General features: G+C 43.5%; 1 protein-coding gene across 1 annotated transcript in view; it reads left to right on the top strand.

Moving 5' to 3' along the window:
* The window catches only part of col5a3b (collagen, type V, alpha 3b), a 120,769-nt gene that overhangs the window by 86,368 nt on the left and 14,281 nt on the right, over window positions 1-20,120 (top strand). Inside the window, exons 43-65 of the mRNA XM_060899323.1 lie at window positions 1,866-1,919; window positions 5,698-5,751; window positions 6,048-6,155; window positions 6,427-6,480; window positions 6,657-6,710; window positions 8,667-8,720; window positions 8,867-8,920; window positions 9,194-9,301; window positions 9,387-9,440; window positions 10,537-10,590; window positions 10,680-10,733; window positions 10,868-10,921; window positions 11,449-11,556; window positions 11,639-11,692; window positions 11,787-11,840; window positions 11,932-12,039; window positions 12,121-12,174; window positions 12,291-12,326; window positions 12,408-12,461; window positions 12,713-13,007; window positions 14,538-14,650; window positions 16,371-16,439; window positions 16,550-16,783. Coding sequence (XP_060755306.1) covers window positions 1,866-1,919; window positions 5,698-5,751; window positions 6,048-6,155; window positions 6,427-6,480; window positions 6,657-6,710; window positions 8,667-8,720; window positions 8,867-8,920; window positions 9,194-9,301; window positions 9,387-9,440; window positions 10,537-10,590; window positions 10,680-10,733; window positions 10,868-10,921; window positions 11,449-11,556; window positions 11,639-11,692; window positions 11,787-11,840; window positions 11,932-12,039; window positions 12,121-12,174; window positions 12,291-12,326; window positions 12,408-12,461; window positions 12,713-13,007; window positions 14,538-14,650; window positions 16,371-16,439; window positions 16,550-16,783 — 1,935 coding nt within the window. The remainder of the gene's footprint in view (window positions 1-1,865; window positions 1,920-5,697; window positions 5,752-6,047; window positions 6,156-6,426; window positions 6,481-6,656; window positions 6,711-8,666; window positions 8,721-8,866; window positions 8,921-9,193; window positions 9,302-9,386; window positions 9,441-10,536; window positions 10,591-10,679; window positions 10,734-10,867; window positions 10,922-11,448; window positions 11,557-11,638; window positions 11,693-11,786; window positions 11,841-11,931; window positions 12,040-12,120; window positions 12,175-12,290; window positions 12,327-12,407; window positions 12,462-12,712; window positions 13,008-14,537; window positions 14,651-16,370; window positions 16,440-16,549; window positions 16,784-20,120) is intronic.

The raw sequence follows: 20,120 nt of genomic DNA, 5'->3' as shown, positions 1-20,120 counted from the left end.
CCCCAAAACAGGATGCTGACACCACCCTGCTTCACCGTGGGTATGGTGTTCTTTTGGTGATGTGTAGTGGTGTTTTTGCACCAAACATACCTTTTGGAATTGTGGCCAAAAAGTTCAACTTTGGTTTCATCAGACCATAAAACATTTTCCCACATGCTTTTGGGAGAGCTGATGTTTTTTTTTTTTGCAAAATTTAGCCGGGCCTGGATGTTTTTCTTTGACCCTACTTCATAGTCCAGAGAATACGGGAGATTGTTGTCACATGTAGTACACAACCAGTACTTGCCCGAAATTCCTGCAGCTCTTCAGTGTTGCTGTAGGCCTCTTGGCAGCCTCCCTGACCAGTTTTCATCTTGTCTTTTCATCAATTTTGGAGGGACATCCAGTTCTTGGTAATGTCATTGTTGTCCCATATTTTCTCCACTTCTTGATGACGGTCTTCACTGTGCTCCATGGTATATCTAATGCCGTGGAAATTTTTTTGTACCCTTCTCCTGACTGATACCTTTCAACAATGAGATCCCTTTGATGCTTTGTAAGCTCTCTGTGAACCCTGGCTTTTGCTGGAGGATGCAACTGAGTAAATGTCTGAACTTTATTTGGGGTTAATCAGAGTCGTTTTAATTGCTGGCATGTGTGTACCCCAAAAGACTGAATGCTGTAATTAAATCAAAAGGTGCTTCAACAAAGTATTATTTTAAGGGTGTGCACACTTATGCAACCAGCTTATTGTATGTTTTTTATTTTTAATATTTTTCTCCCTAACAGGTTTGTTTGTTTTTCAACTGAATTGTACAGGTTATAGGTCGCCCTGTGATGACCTGGCAACTTGTCCAGGGTGTACCCCGCCTTTCGCCCATAGTCAGCTGGGATAGGCTCCAGCTTGCCTGCAACCCTGTAGAACAGGATGAAGCAGCTAGAGATAATGAGATGAGATGAGAGGTTATAGGTCACATTAAAGGTGGGAAATGTTTTTAAATTATTTATCGTGGTCTCTTTTTTTTTTACATCAGAAAAACCTATAATTTTAATGGGGTGTGTACACTTTTTATATCACTGTAATTGAATTGGTCACCATATTGCCTTGTATCAAACATAATAAAAATTTTTCACAGGCAACAATTTTTGTCCAACCTTCACCAAATTTAGAATAGATGATCTTCTGACCAAGCCTCAAGAAATTTGTTACCTTGTTGATTTGCAAAAGTGTTCATTCATCACAGCCAATGAAAATTGGTGGTGAATCCACCAAACAGGAACTGAGGTCATATCTCAGCAACGCTTTGATATATAAGCACCAAAGTTGGTAGAAGGAATCAGGACCCCATTTTCAGGAAATGCAAACAATTTATTTTGTTGACCACTGGGGTACACCACAATAAGTACAAATGTCTTGCCACTAATAATTGTTGATGCCTTTGCTTAAAAAAATTAATTATAGTGTCTTCTGATACAGTGGCAGTTCCCAAGGCCGAAGCATGAAAACTTTTCATGTCAACATAATTGATCCGGCCGCCATGCTGGACTTTATTGAACAGTTTAAAAATTATTCACTGACCACAAATTTTTGTCCAATGTTCACCAAATTTGGTACAGATGATTTTCAGACAAAGCCTCACAAAAGTCATCAGGCAGATTTTTTTTTTTCAAAACCGTTTGTCTGTTACAGCCTAACGAATTCAGCAGTGAAGTCACCAAACAGGAAGTGAACTCATATCTCAGCCAATCTCGATTTCAATTGACATGAAACTTGCTGTGAGTGCCCTTGGCAAAATGAAGTTTCCAGGGCATCTGTGCCTTGCTGGTCTACTTGGCCTCATTGCTGCTTGCAGATATTGGTTTGAATGTGTGCTTGTGTGTGATAGGGTGAAGTCGGACGTCCAGGACAGAAAGGAAGTAAAGGTGCTAAAGGAGAACAAGTAAGTCTTTCATTCTCTTCTCTTCAAGATGTATGAAGTGGCTCCAGGGTGGCACAACAGATCATTTTAATCATTTAAGTTAACCAAGACGGCAGCGCACATGGACACAGTGGCTCAAAGCTCTCTATTACGGTGTACTTTTTTTGTGTGTTTCTACTCTTGTTCGTCATGTTCTGTCATGGACATAAAACATATCATCAGGCCCTGGTAGACATTGGACTACAGCTAAATACTGCAGTCACAAATGTTTCTATAGACACACAATATCCCGATGGAGATAGCAAGACTGCTGGGATCTCCATGGATTGTTGTTGGGTCCAGCTGGCAACGAAAGCAGCAAAGAGAGAGGAAGCAGAAATGGGGATGCAGAGCAGGCCTGCTAGCCCGGCTAAGGAAGCAGCCATTCAAACCTCCACTACCATCTATCTTCCTTACAAACGCCAGCTCCATCACAAACAAAATGGATGAGATGGAACCACAGATCGCCTTAAACTGCCTTCTCTATAAAAGCTGTTTGATTGTCATGGAAACCTGGCTGCACCTGCTAATCCCTGATGCTACAGTACAGCTAGCAGGCCACACACTCCATCACTATGATTGAAACAAAGCCTCTGGTAAGAGCAAGGGGGAGGATTGTGTATTTATCTGCATGAAGATTGGTGCACAAATAGCAAAATAATAGACAGCCACTGCTCACCTGACCTAGAAGCCATGTCAGTTCAGTGCAGACTGTTCTACCTGCCATGTGAGCTAACAGTAGTCATCGTCATCGCAGTTTACATCCCACCTGATGCTAATGTTGGCATGGCTCTCGGCCACCTTCTGCACATCATAAACAAACATCAGAGGGCTCATCCTGACAGCATCCACATCATCACCAGGGACTTTAATCAAACATGCTTAAAGACAGTGCTCCCCAATTTCCACCAGCATGTAAAGTGTTCTACAAGAGGAAAATACACACTTGACCATGTCTATTCCAGCATTAAACATACTTATAGAGCAACTCCTCTGCCTGACCTTGGGCAGTCAGATCACCTTTCGCTGCTCCTCATCCCAGCTTATACTCCCCTCAGAAGGCAAACAAAACCAGGTACTCAGACAATCAGAACTTGGCCTAAAAATGCACTCCCTCAACTACAGGACTGCTTTGCATGTACAGATTGGAGTATATTTGAACAGCAGGATCTGGAGGAATACACAGATACTGTCCTATTTTATATCAAGAGCTGCATGGAGACCGTCACAGTGGACAAACCCATCCAGATTTTCCCAACCAGAAACCTTGGATGATGTCTGAAGTCCAAGTTTTGATTAGAGCACGCAACTCTGCCTTCAGGTCCGGAGAGAGCTCACTGTACAGCACTGCAAGAGCCAACCTGAGGAGAGGCATATAATGCACCAAAGACACCTATAGGAAGAAGATTGAGGGCCATCTCGCAGACAACAACCCACGGCAGATGTGGCAGAGCATCCAGGCCATCACCAATTACAAAGACCATACTCCAGCAACCGCCAGTGGCAGCACCATGCTGGCAGAGCTGAACAGCTTCTTTGCCATCTTCAAGGTTCACGGACATGCAAATGCACTGCCTCCCTCCAACCCCAACACCCACATCCTCTCCCTTCAAGAACATGAAGTGAGATGTGTACTGAGGACAGTGAACCCAAGGAAAGCTGCTGGACCTGATGGCATCCTGGGAAAGGTGCTCAAAGCATGTGCAGACCAGCTGTCAGGAGTCCTCACCAAGATCTTCAACCTTTCCCTGACACATGGTACCATCCCATCCTGCCTGAAGTCTGCCACCATCATCCCCATACCCAAGAAATCAGTCATCGACAGTCTCAGTGACTACAGACCCATAGCTCTCACATCTGTAGTCATGAAGTGCTTCGAGAGGCTGGTCTCACAACACATCAGAGACTGCCTTCCTACGTCCTTTGACCTTCACCAGTTTGCCTACAGGGCAAACCAATCGACAGAGGATTCCATCGCCATAGCACTTCACACAGCATTGAGCCACCTAGAACATTGGAAGAGCTATGTGAGGATGCTCTTTGTAGACTATAGCTCAGCCTTCAATACCATCATCCCGGACATATTAGTCAGTAAACTGTCTGACCTATAAATCCCGTCCCCCACCTGTGCCTGGATAAAAGACTTCCTCACCAACCAGCCACAATTGGTCAGACTTGGCCCCCACCTCTCCTCCACCCTCATACTCAGCACAGGCTCTCCACAGGGCTGTGTGCTGAGCCCTCTACTCTATGCACTTTACATGTACAACTGCACTCTGTCCCACCCCACCAACACAATCAAGTTTGTGGATGATACCACCATGGTTGGGCTTATCTCTGATGGAGATGAGACTGCATACAGAGATGGAGTGGAAAAACTGATTGCCTGGTGCTCAGGAAACAACCTTTTACTGAACACCAATAAAACAAAGGAACTACTAATCATTGACTTCAGGAAAAGCAGAACAGACTCCCTCTCTTCATCAGCGGAGAATGTGTGGAAATGATTAGCTCATTCAAGTTCCTGGGCACCCGCATCTCCGCTGACCTATCCTGGACTATTAACACCACAGCTGTCATGAAGAAGGCACAGCAGCCGCTGTGCTTCCTGCATGTGCTTAGGAAAGACAACCTAGAAAAGAAGCTGCTGCTGGCTTTTTATCACTCCTCTGTGGAGACTGTGCTAACATACTGTCTATGTGTGTGGTATGCAGGCTGCACAGCAAAGGACAGGAAAGCCCTACAGAGAGTGATAGACACAGCACAAAAAATCATCAGCTGCTCTCTGCCCTCCCTGGACAATATCTCAAGGTCCCTCTGCCTCAGAAGGGTCGATTCAATAACCTCAGACCCCTCACATCCAGCCCCATCACCTGTTTAACCTGTCAGGACAATCAAATCCCACACCACTAGACTTTCTAACACTTTCTTCCCCTGGGCCATATGCACCATAAACAATCACTGACACCTCCCCCCCCCCCAATTTAATTCGATTCACACACACACACACACACACACACACACACACACACACACACACACACACACACACACACCTACCTTCACCTGCTTCAAGGACCATTGCACTATTTTAAGAACTTTTTTGAAAGTTTTAACTTGTATTGCACATTGAAAATGCCACCTTTAATATGTTGCGTTTGTTATTTATTTTGTTTTTATTCCATTATTTGTTCCTGTACACTGTTTTGAGTAGAGCTCCCACAATTTCATTGTACCCCACTGTGCAATGACAACAAAAGTATATTCTATTCTATTCTATTTTAATGGCTCAGGACTTGAAATCCTGACAATGCTACAGCCGTGCATGGACAGGAGATGAGAGAACAAAATTGACCATGCTCTTTGGGTGGGAAGAGCATCCACCGGTCTCTTTCCCTTGTCATTTACAGCAACACTAGCCAATTGTGGGCACCTGTGAGCTCATGTATGCAGAAGAAGGTCCTTTCCTGGGAGTGTGCTTCACTGCCTGGTGACACAGCAGTTTGGAAGTTAGCATCATGAGGTTGGAAGCATATGCTTGCCCCACCTCTCTCTGACTGGCAGTTGTAATGTGATAGAGGAGAGTTAGCTTGTGGGTGGGAATTTGTAAGACCAATTGGAATTGGAGGAAATGGGGGGGATCTAATCATACAAAATGAAAGATGTTAGAAGTACTAGTCTCCTCTAAACAAGGTACCATGACTTTGTAACATACTGTAGTGCTTTTTTGATAGATATTTGTGTGTGTTGATCTGCACAGGGACCTCCAGGTCCAGTTGGGGCTCAGGGACCAGAGGGACAGCCAGGAACACCGGTGAGAAAATGGAATGAATTCAGTAATAATGGATTTGTACCAATTTGCAGTCTGTGTCTGGGAGTTGGGAATTTAAAGTAGCAGAAGTGTTCTGTTGTAGGACTGGTGGGAATAGGCTTCCTCTCCTGTTTGTTAATCAGAGCCATGCAAACTGAGCTTGTGAGTCTTTTGTTGGCCTCAAGTCCCTGGGAAGTTCAGATTAAACTGAAAAAAACATGGTGTTCAGACTTAGAATGAAAGCCATCACGTCAGACATTGAATATGAACGACCTTAACACTGTCTCTTTGCCATCCAGGGTGTGGACGGGGAGCCTGGACCCCCAGGGCAACAGGGTATGTACGGGCAGAAAGGAGATGAAGGAGTACGAGGCTTTAAAGGAGCTACTGGACCAGTGGGACTTCAGGTACCATGTCTAAAGAAGCAGCGTGATAATATATCAATCAGAACACATTGTACTTCTCTTAACTCTCAGGCAATCAGAACATTCCATACTCCTCCCAATGCTCAGCCAGTCTGTACTGCTCTCAGCCAATTAGAACACACTGTAGAGCACCCAGCCAATCAGAATACACTGTACAACACCCAGCCAATCAGAGCACACTCTACTGCTTGTACAGTAAACACCAATTACTTGTACATATTTAACATTAATGATATAAATGTTTGTAATTTAGGGAATGCCTGGAATTCCAGGAGAGAAGGGAGAAAGTGGACACTCTGGACCCATTGTGAGATCACTTTCTGTTCCTGTATCTCTTTCCACCAATTTAAAATGACATCACTGAACTTCTCATAGTTTTAGATCTTTTTTCTATGTTCGTATAAAATTTTAATTATAGTGTTAATTTTAGAGTGACACTTTAGTTTAATCCAGAAGTGACCTCTGACCTCTTTCTGGTTTAAGGGTCCTCCTGGTCAGATGGGGCCTCAAGGGCCTCAGGGTCCAAGTGGTGGACAGGTACGTGTACACACACACACACACACACACACACACACACACACACACTTTGATTATTGATTTGACCTCTGTGTGCATTTTGAAACACAAAGAAATGTATGTATATACAGGGCCGTCGACAGGGGGGGACAACCGGGTATTTTGTCCCGGGCCCAGGCATGAGGGGGGGCCCAGAACTGGTCCCTCATGAAGATGCCATTAATCATTCTGTTTCATTTCAAAATGTGTTGATTTGGGGGAGAAAAATGTGCTATATTTGCATTCAATGAATGATTTCTGGTTCTTTTGCCTTTATTGTCTTCGAAAATAGATTCAAGAACCCACCTACCACCCCTAATGCAGAAATGGTTTGGTCTTTGATTAAGGCGCCAAATAACATGGCACTATTCCATCATAACACTTCGACAATAAGCGTGCGAGCCCGTTTGCCAACATGCACAAGTCAGGAGCAAAGAAAAGAAAAGAGAAAAAGAGATGAAGAAGCCAAGAGCCTCAGGGGCTCACTGCATAGATATTTTAGAAAAGATTCAGATGATGCAGCTGAGCCAGGTAAGACACAGATAACTTTTTTCCAGCCCCGTAATGTAACCCCAGCACGCGCGACGCGCCATTCATAATTATAAAATAGGGGATAGCAGGGTACACTGAGTGAACACTGAAATTCACAGGGCATTGAATTATTTCATAAACATATCGGTTTAATAACACTGTGTTGCATATATCTCAATGAAGCAAAGAATAACACATTGGCCCGCAATCATATCCAAATGTTTTAGGCACGCTTGCTGAGCTGCGCTGAGCTGGACTCCGGTTAGCTGAAAGCCCGTGGAACGCTGCCTCTTGTTAATTAAACCTTATTTTGTTGGAAATCATCCCGTGTAGATAGGACGGCATGTGAAATTGCCAGCTAGATAGAGTTTAATGTAACGAATGGGCTATAAATGGGGTGTTTTGAGGTTAGTCTGTTGCAAAACATTAAACTTTCGCTTAGACTGGATACTCTTCAAACAATTTCCTTGCTCAAGTGAAAAATGATAGGCCTGTATGAAAAGCGCAATTAATGAAAGTAGCCTAATAAGCCCTAAATGAATAAAACAACCTCTGTTTTATTGTTGTTGCTTACACGTTAAGATTTTGAAATCTTCTCGGTCCAGTTCTATATCCAGGGAACGTTGTAATCCTTTTGGTTTATCCGTAATAAACGTGTCAGCCCCCAGGTCAGATAGGCTAATGTTACGTGGTTGGGAGGGTGTCAATTTTTTTTGTAACATTCTAAATCGAGTACGGAAAGGACGTTTATGAAAAACAAGACAAAAAATACACTGAAAAACTCACTGTACACATCACTAGTGGTGATGCTTCTATGTTCAGATTTTGGGAAAGCCATAACACCGTTCTCATTGAGGTCCAGTTCCATCCCGTAAACAATCATTTTGGTTTATCAGCTACCTGCGCTCAAACATGTCACAGGAGAGGCTCAATGGGCTGGCTATGCTCTCTATAGAGCGCGAACTTGCAAAGAAGCTGGACTTCAATGACCTTATTGACGACTTTGCCACAGCAAAAGTCCGGCGCATTGCATTTCGCACCTGAATAGTTGCAGACTAAGGAAATGTTCAAACTGTAAATATGTTGAAATGTTGAAATAAAATGGTTGACTGTTATAATGGGCTTGGAATACCTGTTATTTAAGGGTTGGAGTGAATGGAGACTGTGAAAAGAGGGGTTGGGTGTGGGTGGTTGCTGTGTGGCGATGTGCGTGCGCGCGTATGTGTGTGTGTGTGTGGGGGGGGGGGCACTCAGATTATTTGGGGGGGCCCACTCGGATTATTTTGTCCCGGGCCCAGCCAAAGCTGTCAACGGCCCTGTGTATATATAATATGTTTGTGTTTTCAAAAAGCACACAGAGGTCAAATCAATAATCAAAAACTCTGTGTGTGTGTGTGTGTTAAACAGGGTCCTCCGGGCAGACCTGGAGTTCGTGGCCAACCAGGAGTCGTGGGAGAGAAGGTGAGAGAGAGTGTCAGAGACAAACAAAGAGAAAGACAGGGATTGAGATGGAAAGATATTGACAAGGACAAAGAGAAAGATAGACAGAGAGGGAAACAGAGAGAGCCAATAATTGTAGTGATGATGATGATGATGTCATTCTGTAGGGAGAGGATGGTGAATCAGGTGATCCTGGACCTGTAGGATTGTCTGGAAGCCCAGTGAGTAAAATCTCACTTTATCTCATGGAAAGTGACATGTCCCTGGTCATGGTTCAGGAACTTGTTAAGGAACCTAATGGTTCAGGAACCTAATGGTTCAGGAACTGTCATGAATATCAGCATTGTTCTTAGACAGGTTTCTTGGTTGCATGTCCATCACATTGCGGAAACTGTAAAATATCAAAAGTAAAACCTGCTCTGGTTCCATGATGGAGTTCTTGGGTTCTGTAAAAATGTCCAGTAGTGGATACATGGTTCTTATTGTGTGTGCAGGGGGAGAAAGGTGATCAGGGGGAGAAAGGAGACACTGGATCTCCAGGAGCTGCAGGACCTCCAGGTGCTCGAGGACCATCAGGGGAGGATGGAGCCAAGGGCAGCATAGTGAGTGTGTACGAATGTCAAGTTTGTGTGTGCTTCATGGTAACATCTTTATTTGACTTTTACTTTCACTTTCTCTCTGCCTTAGGGTCCTATTGGTCTTCCAGGAGACCCGGGAGCTCCCGGAGAGCCTGGTCCTGATGTAAGTGACTTATTCATCACCTGTCTTAAACAAAACCTTTCATTTAAACCTTTCACAACCAGTCAGATGGGCGGCACGGTGGTGTAGTGGTTAGCGCTGTCGCCTCACAGCAAGAAGGTCTGGGTTCGAGCCCCGTGGCCGGCGAGGGCCTTTCTGTGCGGAGTTTGCATGTTCTCCCCGTGTCCGCGTGGGTTTCCTCCGGGTGCTCCGGTTTCCCCCACAGTCCAAAGACATGCAGGTTAGGTTAACTGGTGACTCTAAATTGAGCGTAGGTGTGAATGTGAGTGTGAATGGTTGTCTGTGTCTATGTGTCAGCCCTGTGATGACCTGGCGACTTGTCCAGGGTGTACCCCGCCTTTCACCCGTAGTCAGCTGGGATAGGCTCCAGCTTGCCTGCGACCCTGTAGAACAGGATAAAGCGGCTAGAGATAATGAGATGAGATGAGACAACCAGTCAGAACTTTTCCTGCAACTCTTCCAGTGATGATGACATATGATGGTATTTATTATAATTAAGAGTTCTGCTCAGTCTTTGCACAAGAATCTGATTCACTGTTCTGCTGCTCGAAAAGTTTATGCAAATTAATTTTCATTTTGTTTCGCCAATCATGTGAAGGCTGTCTGGCATTCGAAAAGACTGACAAACAAAACTGACTGGAAAGACTGCTCTTTTAATTCTAAACAATAAACCACATGGCTTATCTCTTTTTTGGCATTCAAAGTAATAAACATCCATTACTTCAAACTCTAACATATAAAGCTTGGTAGGTTATGTGCTAATGCTATTACTAAGCAGTGTGCTAGTGAGAATGAGAGAACCATCATTATGATTTGGTAAACCAGATGGGCCCATGTCTGTTATTTATTCTCACACTTTGGTAGCATATTAAACAAAGCTACAAAATAGGAAACATATTGTTCACTTGATTTAATGACCAAACAGCTAAAACCACATCCATAAGAATGTCAGAGAAATGCGAAGAGTGTCAAGATGTGAGAGAGGTGACAAAATTTGCAACTTCTTGTGATTCGAAAATGCTAAGAATATGTAGCTTGTAGTTTATTTCATTGATGACATCAGTCTTGTCTCTTTCAGGGTATTGATGGAGTTCCTGGCGCTAAAGGAGACAATGGAGATCCTGGGAAATCTGTAAGTAATTATTTCCTTGTTTATGTTTGTTTATTTTTATATAGTTGAATTCTTTTTATTCTCACCCCCATTCTGATCTCTGTTAACAGGGACCCCCAGGAGCTTCTGGAGAGCCTGGTCCTCCTGGACGTCCAGGAAGAAGGGTGAGTTGTGAGGGGCTTGTACATATATTTAGCTCTTTGTGGAAACCAAATGTAACCTTAATGACAGGAGTAATGATGGCATCCTTGTGGGAAACCTTGTTTGTAGAGATCTTAATCTGTCTGTCTCTCTGTAGGGCCATTTAGGGCAACCAGGGAAACAGGGGAAGCCTGGTCTGAAAGGAGCTAAGGTAAACATATTTGTAGATTACTGTTGTAAATTATTGTTGGAAGGATATTTTTTACAGGCAATTGCAACAAACTGAATCAGAACTACATTACTAAGACTGATGCTAATGTTATATTTGAGAACCTACACATTCACAACAAATAAAAACACTCAACTATAATCACAAGTCTAATTCTTTGATCCTAATCCATGGCTGTGATGGTACCTTTAGTTTGTGTATAGACTCTAAGTAAATAGAGTTTCATGAAAATCAAACATGAAACTCACAAGATCCTTTACAGTTATATTTTTATGACACATTCCTGATAACTCCTACATATAATGGTAATGTACTCTTGAGGACTTCTGAAAGTTCCCCTAGTTCTCTGTAGTTTTCTAGCCACTTTTCTTCCAGATCCTTGCTGATTTGTTATTATTGTCCTATAATGTGTTAGGAACCTAAAAGTTGGTTCTCAAACTGGCTCACTTCCTAAACAGGGTCTGGAACAGCCAAGAGTTCTGTGACAGCCCTGCTAATTTCTGTTTCAGGGTGCTTGGGGTTATGAGGGAGCCCTGGGGAAAACAGGTCCAGTTGGTGCTCAGGGGAACCCTGGGAAATCAGGACCTCAGGGACTTCGGGGGATCCCAGGACCAGCGGTGGGTCACTTGTCTCTAAAAACATTGACATCAACAAATGGAGCTTGTTGACACTCTGGATGTTTGTATATCTGTCTTTCAGGGAGAGCAGGGTGTAAGTGGACCCCTGGGTCAAACAGGACCTCCAGGGCCAATGGTACTGTAGGTTTGGGGCAGAGGCTCACATTTAACCTTAGACCTTTGACTTTGAACAACATTAAGTTTGGATGTTTTTCTCTTGTTATGTTCAGGGTCCTGATGGTTTGCCAGGACTAAAAGGGGACTCTGGCAGGAAAGGAGAAAAGGTATAAAAGGATGACCTGATTGGTTAGTGATGTTATTTCCACTAGTCATATTGGTGAAGAATGTTGTGCATTATTAATATCTGTATTACAGGGTCATGGAGGTCTGATTGGCCTGATTGGTCCTCCTGGTGAAATAGGAGAGAAGGGAGACCGTGGGCTTCCTGGTATCCAGGGGATACAGGGACCCAAAGGAGATGAGGTCAGCACACCCACATACCCACACTTATAGTTATGTTAGTGGGTTGAATGTTTCTCTCTCACATACACACTCATTGTTTAGGGTGCAGTTGGTCCTTATGGTCCCAATGGACCCCCTGGCTTACCTGGACTCTCTGTAAGTCTCACAGTCTCAGACACACACACTATGATGCAAAATCTAAAATGTAAATTCTGTGCAGTTGTGTGAGGTAAGGTGTGTGTTTGTGTGTAACCTGCCTACCTGTCCTCCAGGGATCTATGGGACAAAAAGGGTCAAAAGGCAATCAGGTGAGACACACAGCTACACTTTTACACATGCATGCACACAAACATAACATGCACAAAGTCTAATGTGTTTTGGTTTTTCAGGGCCCCATTGGACCACGAGGAGATCCTGGGCCCATTGGTCCACCTGGTCCTCCAGTGAGTTAAACACACCACACAAACTGACCGTTTCAGGTAGAGTCCCTAACTAAGCAGCATGTTTGGATAACATTATCACTTCATAGTGTAGATTCATTTTTGAAGGTACCTGCCTCTCTGAACAGATTATTTTGGTCAAATCCAAGGCCAGAATTGTAGCCTTCTCTTGGCAGTCCAATTTTTTTTTAACCATAAGCATGTCAGAATAAACTGACATGGAATAATGGCTATTTACATGTGTGTTTTTGTAGGGTTTTCCTGCAGCAAATTCCACTCCTTTCTCCAGAGGAAGGAGGCGAAGACATCACTCTCAGACTGAGGGAGAGAGCATCGGAGAGATAGATGGAGAGGAGGAAGAAGAGGAGATGGTGGATGGCATGCAAAGTGATGGAACTGGTGAAGGAGTAAAGGATATGGATGATGTTTTTGTGTCTCTGGCCTCCATGAGGACAGAGGTGGAGGGTTTGCGCATTCCAAAGGGAACCTACCACAGTCCAGCTCGTACCTGCAAGGAGCTCTGGATGTGTCACACTGACTTACCTGATGGTGTGTGTGTGTGTGTGTGTTTTAAATAAAAGTTTTGTCCACCTAGTAAAAGAATCATGTCATAAAAAGAATGCCAGCCAATCAAACACATTCAAGAGGTACATTCCAATACTGTTCCATAACATTTTCCAGTCTTCATTTCCTCTTGGTCAGAATCATCCTCAGAGCCTTTCCATTACTCAAATGAAGTTAAATGGAAGCTAGAAGAGAATCAAGTCAACATAATTTAAAATTTCAGGATCACAACCTACCCGGAAGGCATTGCTGCAGCTGGACTGCATGTTCAAATACAATTTCCTTTTCAAAATGGCAGGTGATGCCATTAATAAATGTAAACAAAAGCAGTTAATGTAATCTGCCAATCACAAACTCATATTACATCATGACATCATGATGTAATATGAGTGGTGTAGTGGTTAGCGCCGTCGCCTCACAGCAAGAAGGTCTGGGTTCGAGCCCCGTGGCCGGCGAGGGCCTTTCTGTGTGGAGTTTGCATGTTCTCCCTGTGTCTGTGTGGGTTTCCTCCGGGTGCTCCGGTTTCCCCCACAGTCCAAAGACATGCAGGTTAGGTTAACTGGTGACTCTAAATTGACGGTAGGTGAGAGTGTGAGTGTGAATGGTTGTCTGTGTCTATGTGTCAACCCTGTGATGACCTGGCAACTTGTCCAGGGTGTACCCCGCCTTTCACCCGTAGTCAGCTGGGATAGGCTCCAGCTTGCCTGCGACCCTGCACAGGATAAGTGGTTATGGATAATGGATGGATGGATAGTCCACTTAACGTTAGCCAGCTTTCTAGTAAACGTGGCTTGCTATGTAATGTCAGATGGCTACTATTAATGTGAGCTAATCTAATTAGTTAATTAGTACAGTGCTACATGTATGTTACACTAATATATAGTGTAACTACAATTACTATCTTATACTAAGCAGCTGAAGAAAGAAAAGTTGTTATGAACATCACATGATCAAGTTTGTGATATTCAAATTTTATCAAATATCTTAAGCTTTTGCACAGAGTTAGGACAGCATTAGCTTTCTTTTAGTTCAGACCACATGAGCCCATGAGTGTATATGCTATTTATCCTATTAGCAAGCAGGTGGGTGGCATGGTAGTGCTGTGGTTAGCACTGTTCCCTCACAGCAAAAAGGTTCTGGGTTCAAGTCCAGTGACTGGTGGGGGCTTTTGTGTGTGGAGTTTGCATGTTCTCCCTGTGTCTGTTTTCTGGGGCTTCAGTTTCCCCCACAGTCCAAATACATGCGGTTAGGTTAACTGGCTACTCTGAATTGTCCATAGGTGTGAATGGTTGTTTGCCAAGCCTGGAAATGGGAGGGTTGCAGCATGAAGGGCATCTGGTGTAAAACTATGCTCCAATTAATATGATGTGGATCAGTAAGGTCCACATGGCAGTAACCCCACACATGTAAGTGGGACAAGCTGGAAGAAGTGAGTGAGCTAGCTATCAGGTTAGCAAACCCCATTTTTAAATTGGCTATACACACTTACATGTGCTGCTGTTCCCTTGATTTCAGGGGTGTATTGGATCGATCCCAATCAGGGCTGCCACAGAGATGCCTTTAAGGTTTTCTGTAATTTCACAGCAGAGGGAGAGACCTGTCTGCATCCACGCAGCAAGCACCGGGCGGTGAGATGCACTTTACCTATCTGTTATAATATATATAGTTACAGTGCCTTGAAAAAGTATTCATACCCCTTGAACTTTTTCACATTTTTCCACGTTACAACCACAAACTTAAAAATTTTTTATTGAGATTTTATGTGATAGACCAACACAGAGTAGCACATAATTGTGAAGTGAAACGAAAATGATAAATGGTCTTCAAAATTTTAAACAAATAAAAATCTGAAAAATGTGGTGTGCATTAGTATTCAGCCCCCTGTACTCTGATACCTCTAAATACAATCCAGTGCAATCAATTGCCTTCAGAAGTCATCTAATTAGTTAATAGAGTTCTACTGTGTGTAATTTACTCTCAGCATAAATACACTTGTTCTGTGAAGGCCTCAGTGGTTTGTTAGAGAACACTGAAGAACAAACAGCATCATGAAGACCAAAGAACTCACCAGACAGGTCAGGGATAAAGTTCTGGAGAAGTTTAAAGCAGGGTTAGGTTATAAAAAAATATCCCAAGCTCTGAATATCTCAAGAAGCACTGTTCAATCCATCATTCAAAAATGGAAAAAGTATGGCACAACCGCAAACCTACCAAGACATGGCCATCCACCTAAACTGACAGAGCGAGCAAGGAGAGCACTGGTCAGAGAAGCAGCCAAGAGGCCCATGATCACTCTGGAGGAGCTGCAGAAATCCACAGCTCAGGTGGGAGAATCTGTGCACAGGACAACTATAAGTCGTACACTCCACAAATCTGGCCTTTTTGGAAGAGTGGCAAGAAGAAAGCCATTTTTGAAAGACAGGCATAAGAAATCCCATTTGCAGTTTGCCAGAAGCCATGTAGGGGACACAGCAAACATGTGGAAGAAGGTGCTTTGGTCAGATGAGACCAAAGTTGAACTTTTTGGCCTAAATGCAAAGCGCTATGTTTGGCAGAAAACTAACACTGCTCATCACCCTGCACACACCATCCCCACTGTGAAATATGGTGGTGGCAGCATCATGCTATGGGGATGCTTTTCTTCAGCAGGGACAGGGAAGCTGGTCAGAGTTGATGGGAAGATGGATGGAGCTAAATACAGGGCAATCCTGGAAGAAAACCTGTTGGAGGCTGCAAAAGACTTGAGACTGGGAAGGAGATTCACCTTCCAGCAAGACAATGACCCTAAACATACAGCCAGAGCTACAATGGAATGGTTTAGATCAAAGAATATTCATGTGTTAGAATGGCCCAGTCAAAGTCCAGACCTAAATCCCATTGAGCATCTGTGGCAAGACTTGAAAATTGCTGTTCACAGACGCTCTCCATCCAATCTGGCTGAGCTTGAGCTATTTTGCAAAGAAGAATGGGCAAAAATTTCAGTGTCTAGATGTGCAAAGCTGGTAGAGACATACCACAAAAGACTTGCAGCTGTAATTGCAGCAAAAGGTGGCTCTACAAAGTATTGATGCAGGGGGGCTGAATACTAATGCACATCACATTTTTCAGATTTTTATTTGTTTAAAATTTTGAAGACCATTTATCATTTTCATTTCACTTCACAATTCTGTGCTACTCTGTGTTGGTCTATCACATAAAATCTCAATAAAAAAAACTTTTAAGTTTGTGGTTATAAGGTGGAAAAATGTGAAAAAGTTCAAGGGGTATGAATACTTTTTCAAGGCACTGTATAATAATACTATAATGCTGTATCTTTGACTATCAGAAGTTTTTGTTAATGATTGACAGGTGAAGCTCTCTGCATGGAACAAGGAGAAACCTGGAACCTGGTACAGCAACTTCAGGAAAGGATCACAGGTGTGTGTGTGTGTGTGTGTGTGTGTGTGTGTGTGTGTGTGTGTGTGTGTGTGTGTGTGTGTGTGTTATTAAGTCTAACACTTGCTTATGTCCTGTCTATCCTGGTGCAGTTCCAGTACGTGGATGAGGATGGGAACCCAGTGCATGTGGTACAGATGGGTTTCCTGAAGCTGTTGAGTGCAGCAGCACATCAGTCATTCACCTATCAGTGTCAGAATTCTGCTGGCTGGCTCGACCGCACCACACTCACATACAAACAAGCTCTGCGCTTCAGGGCCAGCAATGGAGAGGAGCTCACACACCAACACACACACTACATCCATGCCAACTATGATGGCTGCCAGGTCAGATCACTTCACAAACACTAACTTGCCTCATTACCTTGGCTCAGAGCAGTACAGAATAACACAAAATGCATAGATCTGAACAGTGATGGTTCTGTACATAACACTATACTGTGGTGTGGTGTCACTGGGGTGAATGTGATTATTGGTGATAATATCTAGACCAGGGGTATTCAATTAAAAGTCACTGAAGTCCAGTTATTAAATTTTGTCCAAGTAGAAGGTCCGAACCGAAGTCCAGCTTGTGTCTTATAGCCTTCCCCTATGTCCACATTTTCATATGGTTTCAACAATATTTATTGTTAATTTCCAATGCAGGAAATGAACTGAGTGCACAACTCATCTCATCTTATTATCTCTAGCCGCTTTATCCTGTTCTACAGGGTCGCAGGCAAGCTGGAGCCTATCCCAGCTGACTACAGGCAAAAGGCGGGGTACAGCCTGGACAAGTCGCCAGGTCATCACAGGGCTGACACATAGACACAGACAACCATTCACACTCACATTCACACCTACCGTCAATTTAGAGTCACCAGTTAACCTAACCTGCATGTCTTTGGACTGTGGGGGAAACCGGAGCACCCGGAGGAAACCCACGTGGACACGGGGAGAACATGCAAACTCTGCATAGAAAGGCCCTCGCCGGCCATGGGGCTCAAACCCAGACCTTCTTGCTGTGAGGCGACGGCGCTAACCACTACACCACCGTGCCGCCCCACAACTATCTCTTTTACCTTAAATAAAAGTAGTCCCAGAAAAATAAATTCAAGGCCTTTATTTCAGATTAAAGAAAACAGAAACCTCAGAATAAAATAAATAAAAAAGTGCAAACAGAGTGGAATAACTCCTTTTTCTCGTAAATTAAAGAGGTCCCAACCTGAAGAATTGAAGACCTACCGTACACTTCAAGTAAAAAAGTCAACTCAGAAAACATAAACTAAAAAGTGCAAACAGAGCATTGACTTAACATTTTCTCTTCTTTGTTCTTAAAATAAGGAGGTCCCAGCCTAAAAAAATGAGGGCCTACTTTTCAAGAAAAAAAGTCCACATCTTCAGAAAACAAGTGGCTTTTTAGGGGGGGAAATACAAACACAACATTTTTCTTTGAACTTTTCTCTTTTAATTCTTCTTCCTTTACTTTTCTTAATGAGAAAAATGCAGAACATTTTTTAAGGATTTTCCACTAGGAGACCAACTGGTCTGGGCAATACAATCACAGGCCCCAGAGTCCATGCGGCTGCACCGCTGTGGCATATTCTGTGATGCAAAATGGTTCACCAATCACCATACAGACAAACACACTACAGTGACTACACAGCTATCAAGAGCAATTACCAAGCACAAATGTTATGTCAAAGACACTCAAAGTTACACAGTAATGACATCGGATTCTGACATCAGCCATCTCAGTAACCAAATTTTAGTTTTGTTTTTCTTAACCAACATGATCTTGTCTGTATATCTTATAACATAGATCTTCGTTTTCCTTGTTAAATGTATACTTACATGGTACTTGGTTAATTAATTGCAACTGATTGAACCAAATGATAAGACATAACTTGGTTTAAAATTTGGTCTCCTAGTGAAGCTGGTTTGGCATTGACTAGGAGACCAAATCTGGCCACTGGGAGACCAGACCATTTTTGGTCTCCCAGTAACTATGTTAAAACATGCTCTGGAAAAATGGGCATGTGGCTGACCTGCCAGTAATTTAAATCTTGGTTGGAATGGAGTTAGTGCCATTCTCATGCAGATATGTAGGTGTTCATTGTTTAGCCTAGAACGATACTTGGTTTTGACAATGTTCATAGTGGAAAAAGCTGACTCACAGCTGTAAGTCGATCCAAACATAGTCAAGGTGTGCAGTGCTCCTTTGGTTAGACCAGGGAACACACTCTCAGGCCCTGTCCACATGGCAACGGATTCAGGTGACTCCGATACAGTTGCTTATCGTTTAGGCCTGGCGTCCACACGGCACCGGCATTTTGGGTGCCCAAAACGCAATCTTTTTGAGAACGGGTTCCAGAGTGGAAAGATCTGGCAATGTTGCCGTTGTGAAGTCATCTGGATGAGTAGAACGGATTTGTTTATGATGACATCACAACCACATGACTGTGAGTGCTTCACGCTGGGTAGAAGTGTAACGAATATCACCAGGATATCACCAGGAAAAAGCCTTACAGAGCACTAGTGAGAGTGAAACACGAGCTTGGATATTATTATTATTATTATCTCATCTCATCTCATCTCATTATCTCTAGCCGCTTTATCCTTCTACAGGGTCGCAGGCAAGCTGGAGCCTATCCCAGCTGACTACGGGCGAAAGGTGGGGTACACCCTGGACAAGTCGCCAGGTCATCACAGGGCTGACACATAGACACAGACAACCATTCACACTCACATTCACACCTACGGTCAATTTAGAGTCACCAGTTAACCTAACCTGCATGTCTTTGGACTGTGGGGGAAACCAGAGCACCCGGAGGAAACCCATGCGGACACGGGGAGAACATGCAAACTCCACACAGAAAGGCCCTCGCCGGCCCCGGGGCTCGAACCCAGGACCTTCTTGCTGTGAGGCGACAGCGCTAACCACTACACCACCGTGCCGCCCTATTATTATTATTATTATGTTCAGTGTTGGTTCACAGTAGTAATGCAAGAAGCAGAATAGTGACAGTAATAGTGAAGCAAAAACATGCAATTGTACAAACACTGCAGCTCTACAGCAAAATATTCATTTATGAAATGGTCTGATTCTTAACACCAGTAGTGCCAATGATCTTCTCATTGCGATGTGAGTTGTCAACAAATCCTATAACTTGGTTCATGAAACGCGCTTACAAAATATTTTCACTGTGAATATTTATTGTGTAATGGTGCAAAGTGAGAGAGAGAGAGAGAGACTCTGCCCTTAGGGCAGAGTCAATCCCGCCAGCAAAAATAGGGGAAAAAAAAGGAGCGATCTCACCTCTTCAGATGTTGGTTTTAGTCCTACAATACATTCCTCAAAAAGGGCGTAGAGGAGCAAATTAATCCATCAACGTGTAGCATTCAATTTATTCCGGACCATTAAAGACGCCGCCTTCCGCGTAGAATCATACGTCATCCTCGCCACCATATTGGATAGGTCAAAGCGGAGAATAAAGATTCATGCGCTGCCTTTAACTGTAACAACAGGTTTACCGTCCAAATGAGATCACATGGGATTACCTTTCACAGGTGAGAAACAACAAATGAATCCATCAATGTGTAGTATTCAATTTATTCCGGACCATTAAAGACGCCGCCTTCCGCGTAGAATCATACGTCATCCTCGCCGCCATATTGGATAGGT

The sequence above is a fragment of the Neoarius graeffei genome, chromosome 18, assembly GCF_027579695.1.
Source record: "Neoarius graeffei isolate fNeoGra1 chromosome 18, fNeoGra1.pri, whole genome shotgun sequence".
Classification (NCBI taxonomy): Eukaryota; Metazoa; Chordata; class Actinopteri; order Siluriformes; family Ariidae; genus Neoarius; species Neoarius graeffei.
The sequence above is the reverse complement of the archived record's forward strand: the minus strand, read 5'-3'. Positions and strand labels throughout refer to the sequence as shown.